We start from the raw sequence: 11,266 nt of genomic DNA, 5'->3' as shown, positions 1-11,266 counted from the left end.
TTGACCGGATAGAGGAAAAATTTGCTTGCACCGGGCCAAGCTTGACCAGCCAAGCTTTGCCTTTTCATGACCGAGGCCAAGAAAAAAGGCAAAACCGTGACTTTTTTCTTGCTTAAGCTTAGCCGGCTGCCAGCTCTGCCCAAAGGTATCGTGGCTGCTAGCTCGGCACAATATCTGGCATGGATCTCCACGACGTCGGAAACGAACCAATGAAGTCAGAACAGCCGCCGACGGCGACAATCGCAGCGACGCCCGAAGCTAACCCAGAAACCCAATCAGTCAACAATCGATCGAATTCAAAAACTAAACTTAGCAAGACGCAGAGCACGTCGAGAGAATCAACTTTCGTACCTCATGCAGCCCCGAAGATCTCCGAAGATTGCAGGAACTTCGCCGGAAAACCCGTAGCTTATCGTCGTCGATTCTTTGTTCATCATCGATGCATGTACAATCCGAGAACGCAGGGACGTATGCGACGGTGAGACGAAGCTATTGCAGGTGGTTCGCAGCGGAGAGGTAGTCGGATTGAGGAGTTCTGTCCGGGTCGTGGCTTCGGGTCGTCGAGGAGCAGAAACGGGTCGAGATCTGGCTTGGTCTCTGGAATGATTTGGGACCGTGATTCGATCTAAGGGCTATTTATAGCCTGAGTTTCATTTCAGACGAATGGTGCTGATCAAGCGGTGGACTTTTTAACAGTCTAGATCATGCCAGAGCATTTCTTTTTATTTAAAATGATTTTTTTAATATTTATATAAAATTTTCAGATTAAAAAAATTCATAATAAATTCTTACCAACTCCGAATATTGCGTTCCATATATGCACGAAATTGTATCGACGAGATCTACAACTTTCATGAAGGAAGTTTTTCCAAATTCCGAACGTATAAAAAGTCAATTTTCACGACCCCTTAAATAACGTTTGTTTCGAAAATAAAAATTGATTAGAAACAGAATTTTTCGTACAACAACTAAATAGCAAGTACAATACAACATTCCTAGTTTTTCATTTATGTAATAAAAAATCGATGAACAGTGAAAAATGAACAGTCTTGACCGGTCAAGAAAAAAAACAGGTGGAAACCCACGTCCAGTGGTAGTAAACAGTAACTTGACTGGTCGACGCCTCGATTTTTCTTGACTACGGGTGAACTTGCTCTTATGATTCGTTAATCGGACCAATCCATCTGGTCGAGCACTCAGTCTTCTCTAAAGTTCTTGTGTCTCTAAATATATGTGTTTTAGAGTTTAAATGAAGATATATTTATTTATTTATAGGATTTGGTAATCCAACTTCAATAGTTCAACCTAAAAATCTCTACTCCAAAGCCAACCTCAAAGAAAAATTACCAATTTTTTGTTTTTTGTTTTTAAAGGATCCAACCTCAAAGAGAGCTTCATATTCGATTATTTATTATTATTATTATTATTTTTTAATTTGGACAATTTTTTATTTTTATATTATTTGCAGTAATTAAATAAATAAAAAAGGTCATACGGTGCCGTTTAAGTGCAATTCGGAGTTAGGGTTATATACCCGCCATCCACCAAGTCCTTCATTCTACAACCCAGCACAGAAACGAAGCGCAGTAAGAGAAACCAGAGAGACAAAGAAGAAGATGGGGAAGAAAGCGAAGACGTCCAGGAAGGGAAAGAAGGCGTGGAGAGCCAACATTAGCACGGAGGACATCCAGGACTTCTTCGAGCAGTCCACCAAAGACGCTCTCTCCGGCGGCAATCTCTCTCAGGCTCCCGATGAAGCTCTCTTCTTCGTCGACAACTCCAAAGGTACTTCCTTTTTCATTACGTTCCCCTTTATGCCCTTGTACTATTCCCATATTTCCCTCCATGTCCTTATCTACCTTCATCAGCTAGTTGATTAAGGATCCTTAGGGTGTGTTGCGGAGTTGAATTTCTTTAAATTTTGTTTCTTTTTATCAAATTTTATAGGGAATACTTGAAATGGGATACACCACTAATGTGAAGACTTGAAGTTGTGGGATTTTTATACGGTTTTGTTATTGATTTGATGCCAAAAGCTTAGTCGCCTGTTGCATTTTCTGTGAAAGCATTTGATTTAGGTTTCATATGACTGCCAAAACAAGCCTGATTCTTTAACAAGGACTAGGTTGGTTTAAAGAAAGACCCTTTTGTTGGAATGAAGAGTATTGAGCTCGATTATTCGAGGTAGAGAGTGTAAAATGTAGCTGATTTGAGTAGAAGTGAGCTCGACCTTGACATTCAGGCACCTTGACATTCAGGCTTAGTCACTCAATTGAAATCTAGTATAAGCAATCTGCGTTTTTAAAGAATTTATAATCTGGAGCCAGCCAAATAGTCACTGACCAACATACATAAAGTTGTATCTAAGATTACAGTTCTGAACAATTGTTCCATATGTTTTTGTTCTATGTGTTTCTAATTAATTGAAACTTATCTGCTTTTGTATGATCAGATCTTTCGGTGAAGAGGAAGATTGAAAAGCATAGGGAGAAAGTACTTCACATTGACAGCATGCTACAGAAAAACCCATTTGTAAAAGCAGTGCCTTCTTCAACACTAAAGAAGTCCAAGAAGAAGCGAAAACAGATTGCAAATGCCAAAGATGTGACTGAATGCGGCACTGAGGTGAGATAGTTATCTTGTAAAATGTGTATTTACACAGGGTTTCAAGTTTATAGCCATTTTGATCAATGTTGTTTGGTATCTTTCAGGGTTCTGTCTCAACTTCTGGCATGGCTGACCTATGGGGTGATAAAGGTGGTGACAATCGCGTGGTCAAGAAGGTATGCCTCATCTTTTAAGTTTGAGGATATGATCATATTCTTGTTTGTTTGGTTCTTGGCTGTTTTTGTTATTTTTATTCCAATACCATGAACTGCTATATGCCAGTGTTGGCCTACAAGTCATTAGTGATAGGATGTACGTGACCACCAACAAGGGGTTAGTCATGCCTGTGGTCTGCTCCCATGTGGTCTGGGTTCGAACCCCTTTACGGTACCTACCTAGCTATTTGCAAGAGCCTGTCTCATAAAGAATGTAGGATGTGGCAGGAGGTCCCAGTTTGGGCCCGCGTCCACGAAGTGGGTTTGGGAAATTCTGAGTTTTGAAATATAAAATAAAAGACACCGGAGCAGTACTCTATTGATGTTTTGTTGTCTGAATACAGTGCATATTCTTAGATAATATTCGATAGCTCTTAGTTGATGTATCTTCATTGATTTTATTTTTATATTTTTGAAGATGATGAAGCCTTCACCTATTCCTGCTGTAGAAGTTGAGCCTCCAGGTTGCTCATATAATCCCACAGATGAAAGTCATCAGGTATTTACTCAATCTTTAACACTTGGTACCATCTCTATGTGGTTGATTCTTTTGGCTTACATGTCATAAATGTTTTCCATCTGGTCCTCTTTGCCAATCCAGGAAGCATTGGCTCATGCTGTTGCAGATGAAATGCAGAAAGTCTATAGAAATGAGCTAGGACCTGAACCAGTGCCTCTAACTGTTCCAGGGGAGACTATTGATGAAGAAGAAGTGAGTGTCGTTTGTTCTTTCACACATAAGCCTTTAGTCTAGGGCTTTACATGTCATTATATACTTATAAAGTACTTCCAACTGGTGCCATGGATAATGAAATTGATTGAACTTTTAATAAATGTTATACTTTACATATTACTTGAAATTCTCAATACATATATGAGAGCCTTATTGTACCCCATGTACTTTGTCAGATGTATTTTATTGAAGCAGATGAAGGCAGTGATGATGATATGAATCCAGAAAACTTGGATGAGAATGAACATGGTGCATCTGAGAAAAGGTGAGCCATATTTTGTTCGATATTGCTATCATTCCATTCCATGTGTTATTTGTTTGTTTGCTTATTTGACTTCGGAGAAGATGCCCTACTATTTTTGGTATATAGAAAAGAACATTTTTAAGTAGCACTAATTGATTGCGATTCTCTGCCAATATGAAAATGCCTCGTTCTAAAATATGTGCTTGTTTTGGTACATTTTCACTGTTTTTGTCACTTTGCAATATTTCTTCCTGTCATTTAGCTATTCCATGAGCTCATTTTTGAATGAAAATGGTACAGGCCCTTTAAAACAAAGAGGGTGACAACAGTCGAATTAAATAAGAGAGCTAGGCGTAAAGAACAGCTGAAAAGGGAAGCAGAAGCGAAGAAGGTGCAGAAGCTTTCCAAAGAAATTGATGGGTAATGTATTTATACAACTTGTTTGCTTCTAGAATACTCTGGTCAAGAATACATTCTAATAAATTGCTCGGTGCTTTGGTCACAGGTTACCAGATATCCTTCAGGAAATAGCTGAAGAGGACGAGGAGAAGCTAAAAAGACATCTTCGACGAGTTGTAGCTAAAAAGGAAAAATCTAAGTCATGTCCCCCACGCTTGGGGAAGCACAAGTATGTTTACAATACTCTCTCTCTCTCTCTCTCTCTCTCTCTCTCGATTGGATATTAAGTGTTTTTCTTCTTTTATTACAGATTTGAACCTGCCCCAGTTCAAGTCCTTCTGACTGAAGAAAGAACTGGATCCATCCGTAAACTGAAGGTACAGAGGACTGTGTTTTTTCCTTGGTTCTTCTATTAAATTGTTTCATTCTTGTCTTGTGTATGGCTGAGATCCATAAAACTAGAGGAAGGTCTCATTTTTTGTTTTTTTTTTCTTATCTGTGTGAAGGGTTGTTGCACCCTTGTCAAGGATCGCTTCAAGAGTCTTGAAAAAAGAGGATTAATCCCAGTAAAAAACAACAAAAGGTTTGTTTAATTTCCTCTACAAGGTTCACCGAGTTTGTGTTGAGTTAATCGAACCTGTTCTTCCTTGCATACATTTGACTGATTCATCTGCTTGTTGGATGTGTACTTGGACAGGAAATATTAATTGATTTCACAAGATGGCAATGAAAGGTGAAAATAAAGTCGCATCAATTGGGGTATATGCAAGATCGCCTACTTATGCCGAAGAATATGAAAATTTTGTCACAATCAAGCTCACTAGTTCATTAGTTTATAGCTTATATCAATTTTCGCCTCTTTTTTCTTCATGTTTCCTTCTGTTGCCAGTATTTTTGTTTCATCTTTCTATTTGGTTGAAAATTCTCAGTTCCAACATCACTTGGTTGTACTTGGCCCGAATATTTATAGCAGTGATTCCCAGTTTAATTCATATTACTTCTTTATTCAATTGTGTTTTCTAAGTGGTGACATCTTATCCCATTTCAGTGGGAAATGATGGTTAAAGAAGAAAATTTACCCCTCATCAGTTTTACTGTTTTAGCTAAACTCCAATGAAATTTTCCGAAAAAATCAGTTTCAGCGTCGGGTTTTATCAGAGCTGTTCACTTAAGAGACAGTTTATGACTGACCGTAAGAAATAAGAGTATTTGACGGTTGAGGATAAATATATCATTTATCACTAGTCTTTAAAATTGTTTCTTATTTAAGGAATCTCTTATAAAAAAAAAAAATATTATTTGACTTTGGGCTGTAAAGGCCCGGTGGGCTCCGTCCAAAAAACCACCAAACCGGTCCCTAATTGAAGAAACGCCTCAACCTCGGTGAGCATCGGAGCAATCTCTCAGGCAGGATGCGCACGTTAGCAACCAAACTCACCACTGTAAGTTTTCTTCTCCGGATTGAAATTTTGTTACCCCACCTCATTCTGGGTCTTAATTGTTCCCAATTTTGATGTAAATTCTCCGATCAGTGTGCAAAGCATTACTGTAGAACAAACCCAGTACGGAATGCGCAGTCTCGCAGTTTCTCATCTTACAATGGAAGAGGTCAGTCACTTTGTTATTCTTGTTGTTGATTCGGTAATTCTGTATATTTCGTTTGGTTTGCTGGGAAATGAAGTTTAAAAAGTTGTGAATTTTACCCAATTTGAATAATTTGGGGAAAAAAACAAGAAGAAGGTTGATTTGGAAGTTAGTTTGAATTGCAGATGAGCTCTCACTTGAACAAGAAGCTGATAGAAAAATCGGGTGGTTGTTGAAATTGTTATTTGCTGGCACTGCCACTGCTGTAGCTTACAACATCATGCCATACATGGGTCTGTCAGAATCTGACTCTAAGTATTGATTTGATTACAAATTCACCATCTTTCACTAGTTGCGGTTTTTGGCTGACATTGTTCTTGTGATTTGACACATTCTGCAGGAGATAATTTGTTGCAACAGTCGGTGTCGCTTTTGCAAGTGAAGGATCCTTTGTTCAAGAGGATGGGGGCTTCTAGATTAGCGCAGTTTGCGATAGATGGTAAGTGTAGTAACTCCCTGTTCTCTTTTTTCGGTTGGTAATTCTTGAGTTCAGTTGTTACAATCTGTTAATGGATAGAATCCACCATGTGGATGAGCTGCGTAATGCTATTGAAGAGTATTTCGTGGATCATCAATTGTCTCAATTTGTAGTATGTTTGATGTTCCTACTAGGACTTGTTGAATTGGTAGCATATTGAACTTGTTGGGTTTGGGATGAACTTTGAGGACCATGTGCTCTGTATTGGTCAAGTGTACAACATTTTTCTTTTCTCTTGGCTTGTAGATGAAAGGAGGATGAAAATAGTGGAGATGGGTGGTGCTCAGGAGCTCGTAAATATGTTGGGGAATGCTAAAGATGACAGCACAAGGAAGGAAGCTTTGAAAGCTCTTTCTGCTATTTCACAATCAGGTCAGATTATTGTGTTGATACTGCATATGCCCTATGCCTGTATACTTTGAAACATTGTTCCATTTCCAGAATAGTAATCAACTGCAACTGCGGGTTTTTCGATGATAAGTGTTCCCACTAACAACTATTCTGCAATGCTATTGGAACAATGAGTAATTGCTATGACTGGTGGTACCTTGGAATGCTTGTACTCACACGTTCACACCTCTGGGGAGTGTAGACACTATAACTGCCAACACACTTTTGCTGGTTGAACATTATTGAAATGAGTTTAGTTTCTGTTTACATATACGGAACTATGGAAGAATGGAATTCCGGCAAACTGGGGCTTTAAAATGTTTCGATCTACAAGGCAGACCTCACTGTATGCCCCATACAGAACCATTATAGTTGTTGCTAAGAACAGTTCTATCACTAATCAGCATAATCAACCTTTGTTAATTTGTGGCAGTAATAGATTTGACTGCTTTTGTACTGCAGTTCTTAAAAGAGTGTGTGAGCAAAATGTGAGGCCAAACAATATTAGCACAGCATTTTACTTTTAGATGTCAGAAAACATGTTAATTGCACAATTAACTCGGTGATTTCTGCAAAAGTTTAATGTCAACACTGCAACTGTTATTGTACCAACCAGTTATCTCTTATTCCTTTTGGTTCTCTAATCTATTTTCTATTTACTGCAGATCAAGCTCTTGGAGCTTTACACCAAGCTGGGGCAATCTCAGTCATCCAAGCTGCCCCTGATTCCTTGGAACATGCCGACATTGAGAAATACAAGTCAGGTTTGCTCCAGAGATTCCAAGATCTGAGATATGATAGTCCTTCTGAAGATGTATCAAGTTCCTAGTCTCCAATTCAGATCTGATGAAATGTCATTTCTGTATGCGCATGGCACTCCCTTTTGTAAGGATAGATGAATATGACTTGTAGTTTCCTTCGTCTTAGTTCGTAATAAATAGAGTTTGAGATCAGACTAGTGGATTCAATTTTCTTATGAATGATGATCGGTGGAGAATTATCTATAACACATCTCCCCTTACACAGATATCCTGCTTCAAGATTGGCGAGCAATCTCATAAAAACAATCTATAAATGTTTTTTTACTAGAGTAATTAGTAATTTAATGCATATTCAATACACAGTAAGCAATTCTTCAAGAGTCCATTTGCCAGTAATCTTCATCATCTCTCTTCCATTCATGTAGTAATGTTTATAATCTCTACATGGACGGCACGATTATGAATAATACACACCAATACAAGTACCTCAACTACTACAAAAATGGCACGGCAGAGAAGGAAATTCAATTACAACTTGTTTCCGAATGAGTTGTACACATTGGTGGAAATGGCAATTGCACTTGTTACTACTGCCAGGAAAACCATTATCGTCGCCATAATCTTATCCCTCTTTGTAGATATCCCATGCACATCCCTATAATTCATATATAGTCAATATATTAGTGTGAAGTTTTTCCATCTTCTCGAAAACAAATAGGAGAGGAAGAGATCAAGAGATTAGATTACCTCAGAACAATAGCACCAGGGAAAATGAATGCAAGGCAGACTGCAGAGGTTGAACCCAGAAACTGAAAGAGATACCAAATGTTTGGGAATGCTATTGCTGCTAGGTAAGAAAAGACTAGCAAACCAAAAGTGAGGAACATAAATCTTTTGGTATCTGTTGCCAGTAGTGGTTTCTTAGGGAAAAGAAACTCATCCAAGTTTGCTCTTAAAGAGAAGTTCAAGAGTGGAAACACCAACATCAAGTGGAGTGCATAGCTCAATCTGACCATATCATTGAGTAGTGCCCCCATTGCTGAATCAGAGCTTCTATCAAAGTTTACAAGTATGTCAGTCATGATTGAATCCCCAAACAATAGGTACCCAAATAGTCCTATGGTGAAGTAGATGGCTGCACAAAGCACTAATGAGATTTGGACAGCCAAGATCATATCTGAAGGCTTCCCAAGCTCGAAACCGATAGGGTGAACTGTATGCAAAGCAGATCAGAGATCAGAATGGTGAGTAATTCGAGCTGCAACTCGACTAAAAGCTGTGTATGAATGGTGAAACGATGCCTTTCTTACCATTGAAATGAAAAGTGAAGGCTGTCACAATGACTGGAACAGCAGTGAACAGATCAAAGAAGGTGGTTTGTTGGTCTAAACTTGGAACCAATCTTGGGGTTTTGGTTTTCCCTTCAAAGATTGCGAGGATTGCCATTGCAGAACTTATCCCAACAAAAACCACAGCAAGAAGAACTGATATAGCTGAACTGAACCTCAGAGATTCTGCAGTCCACAACAAAACCAAGATTTAAGTAATCGGACATACATGTTTCAACACCTGAGCCTCGTTTGGTTCACGGAAAAGCAACTCCAAGAATGGTCCGTATAAACTTCCCCATTTTTGGGTAATTTCTTTTCCCGATTTCAAACTTCTAAACCGTAAACCAAACTAGCTAGACAAAAAAGGATTGTTTCCTTGTGTTCAAGTACTAACCTACACGCCTTAACAGCACCAACGGTAGCATTATCAAAACCAGAGTGAACAAGAGAGCGATGTCACGTGAGTTCCACCACTGAACTCCAAACCATTCTTGCAGAACACCCAAATGCCCCGTTTTATTTCCAGAAAGGACATCCCCTAAAGAAAAATGTAAAAAACCATTCAATATTAGGAGAAGTTTCTAATCTTTAGAATATTAGAACATAAATAAGTAGAGAGAATTTGAAGCTAGCTTACCTATTATAATCTGGTACATGATCAAGCACCCTAGGTTAGTGATCATAACACATACTTGTGCTGCAACCGATCCGACCTCCCCAAACGACTCCCTCATTACACCGGCGTACGTCCTCGACTCGCCGGATTGCGTAAACCTCATCAGAAACTCTACCGAAACGTCGGCCAAGAAAGCAATGATCACAATGAGCACAAAGGCTGGTATGACCCCCAACACCTTAAGAGTGGCAGGTATGGACATAATCCCAGCACCAATAATGCTAGTCGAAACATTGAACACCGCCCCGGAAACCGAGCCTCCATGCCTTACTTTCTTGTTCTCCGGCAGCAGTGGCGCGTGAACTCCGGCCGCCGGCGACATTCCGATGAGGAGAAGAGGGAGGAGGTCAAAATGGTTTTTGTCACTTTCTACATCATGAACTTTAACGTGATTTATATTGGATGGCTAAGATGTGGGCTATGACTAGGAAGTGGGTTTAATTTACCAAAATATCATTAATACATGTGGGGGAGGGGATTATGGTGAGGGGGTTAAGGCGAGGGTAGGATTGGAATTTGAGCTTGGAGTGGGGGTTATTGTGTACTTGGACCAATTTGTATCTGGATGGAAAAGTGGGCGCTGTGGGATTTCTTAAAAATCAACGGTGTAGACGATGAGTCGTGTCTGGCAACCTTTTATTACTAGCAATGTTGCCCGCGCTTTGCTGCGGGGCTAATTCTCCCATGCGATGGTGCGGGTTTTTTATTTTATTTTTTAGGATGATAATTTTGAGCAAAGATATAGTTCAAGATTAAACTAAAATCAACTACTAACCACTACATAATGGAATAATTACTTGTTTGGACCTAAGACTGAGAGCATAGCTTGTATACATAAAAATATGATGTACATCATATTACAATTGAGCAAGTAGAGAGAGATTTCATGGATTGCAGCTTTAAGAAAATCAATGAAGCCCATCATATTTGTCAGTGTTCAACCCTTCGGTCTCCATACCCTTGTAAGTCATTGCTATGTCCATCTACAATAAAAGAGTAAGTATGAGTAGTTAGTTTTTTTGTATCAGATTCAATATATTAACTTAAATGGTAACTTTTTTTAACATAACTTAAATGGTAACTTTTTTTAACATTTTCAATTATACTCGTATCTTTGTTAGATAAATACTTGCCATGATTACAAAGGCCAAAATCAAAATTTTGCTTTAACAAAGATAAACAATATTCTTTATGGGTCATTAATCCTAGAAGCAGAATTCACAACTTCTGTATCTAGTGTTATGAATAAGAGGTGCACATGAGATGCAGTAAATTTATAGTTGTGCTTTGTGTATTTGACTCACACAGTCACACATATAACATAGCACATCATAATGAAAGGAAAAAAAGTTGTGCTTAACAACATATAAAAATTTCATACAATCTAAGTTCATGCAAAAAAAAAAAAAAAAAAGCATATATAAACTCTCAGGTCAGATGAACAAAAGAACAGATATTCATTCCTTTCCTTGGATGAACAAAGGACTTTAATGAAATTGTGAAGTAAAACAATTCCAATATAGGTTCCACTTTTCAGAGTACAAATTCCTCACTGTCATCTATCTGAGTAAATAATTAGTAAATCAATGTTCAGCTGGAGTTCACATATGAGAACAGGTAATTGAACTGGCCATTACTATAACCATCAGCATCATCATTAGATTTTGATTTATAAAAAATAAAAAATAAAGTAAAAAAATTAGTTCCAAGAATTGAAAATTTTTGTGGAGAGAATAAGAATTTGATTCAAATACAACTTTTTTCGTTGAATTTTTTAATATGAAGAGT

At 38.3% G+C, this 11,266-nt stretch overlaps 3 protein-coding genes across 3 annotated transcripts; 2 read left to right on the top strand and 1 right to left on the bottom strand.

Annotated features, from left to right (window-relative positions):
* The first annotated feature begins 1,541 nt into the window (after positions 1-1,541).
* LOC112196409 (ribosome biogenesis protein NOP53) lies at positions 1,542-5,208 on the top strand. The gene is made up of 11 exons (XM_024336755.2): positions 1,542-1,785; positions 2,453-2,625; positions 2,712-2,783; positions 3,241-3,321; positions 3,424-3,534; positions 3,732-3,820; positions 4,100-4,219; positions 4,305-4,427; positions 4,509-4,575; positions 4,705-4,781; positions 4,896-5,208. The coding sequence occupies exons 1-11, from the start codon at positions 1,617-1,619 to the stop codon at positions 4,903-4,905; spliced, it is 1,092 nt and encodes a 363-aa protein (XP_024192523.1). The 5' UTR covers positions 1,542-1,616; the 3' UTR covers positions 4,906-5,208.
* A 281-nt stretch (positions 5,209-5,489) lies between these two features.
* Positions 5,490-7,686, top strand: LOC112181530. Its single transcript, XM_024319926.2, has 6 exons — positions 5,490-5,640; positions 5,731-5,806; positions 5,968-6,075; positions 6,183-6,281; positions 6,567-6,692; positions 7,376-7,686. The coding sequence occupies exons 1-6, from the start codon at positions 5,611-5,613 to the stop codon at positions 7,537-7,539; spliced, it is 603 nt and encodes a 200-aa protein (XP_024175694.1). The 5' UTR covers positions 5,490-5,610; the 3' UTR covers positions 7,540-7,686.
* A 170-nt stretch (positions 7,687-7,856) lies between these two features.
* Positions 7,857-10,033, bottom strand: LOC112181456 (amino acid transporter AVT6C). The gene is made up of 5 exons (XM_024319837.2): positions 9,440-10,033; positions 9,197-9,340; positions 8,782-8,985; positions 8,219-8,684; positions 7,857-8,126 (listed from the first exon to the last, which is right to left on the bottom strand). Exons 1-5 carry the CDS (start codon positions 9,798-9,800, stop codon positions 8,000-8,002), a joined length of 1,302 nt encoding a protein of 433 aa, XP_024175605.1. The 5' UTR covers positions 9,801-10,033; the 3' UTR covers positions 7,857-7,999.
* Positions 10,034-11,266: the final 1,233 nt, after the last annotated feature.

This window comes from Rosa chinensis, chromosome 1 (genome assembly GCF_002994745.2).
Source record: "Rosa chinensis cultivar Old Blush chromosome 1, RchiOBHm-V2, whole genome shotgun sequence".
NCBI classification, from domain to species: Eukaryota; Viridiplantae; Streptophyta; class Magnoliopsida; order Rosales; family Rosaceae; genus Rosa; species Rosa chinensis.
Note: the sequence above shows the minus strand (reverse complement) of the source record. Positions and strands in the feature narration are given on the sequence as shown.

Bases quoted from the DNA above. Each gene is read 5' to 3' on its own strand.
- LOC112181456 (XM_024319837.2), bottom strand. From the start codon at position 9,800: ATGTCGCCGGCGGCCGGAGTTCACGCGCCACTGCTGCCGGAGAACAAG. The intron at 9,341-9,439 runs GTAAGCTAGCTT...ATTTTTCTTTAG, and splicing joins CATGTACCAGATTATAATAG to GGGATGTCCTTTCTGGAAAT. The intron at 8,685-8,781 runs GTAAGAAAGGCA...CTTTGCATACAG, and splicing joins CTTCACTTTTCATTTCAATG to TTCACCCTATCGGTTTCGAG.
- LOC112181530 (XM_024319926.2), top strand. From the start codon at position 5,611: ATGCGCACGTTAGCAACCAAACTCACCACT. The intron at 6,282-6,566 runs GTAAGTGTAGTA...CTTGGCTTGTAG, and splicing joins AGCGCAGTTTGCGATAGATG to ATGAAAGGAGGATGAAAATA. The intron at 6,693-7,375 runs GTCAGATTATTG...TATTTACTGCAG, and splicing joins TTCTGCTATTTCACAATCAG to ATCAAGCTCTTGGAGCTTTA.
- LOC112196409 (XM_024336755.2), top strand. From the start codon at position 1,617: ATGGGGAAGAAAGCGAAGACGTCCAGGAAGGGAAAGAAGGCGTGGAGA. The intron at 4,220-4,304 runs GTAATGTATTTA...CTTTGGTCACAG, and splicing joins CTTTCCAAAGAAATTGATGG to GTTACCAGATATCCTTCAGG. The intron at 4,428-4,508 runs GTATGTTTACAA...CTTTTATTACAG, and splicing joins CCACGCTTGGGGAAGCACAA to ATTTGAACCTGCCCCAGTTC.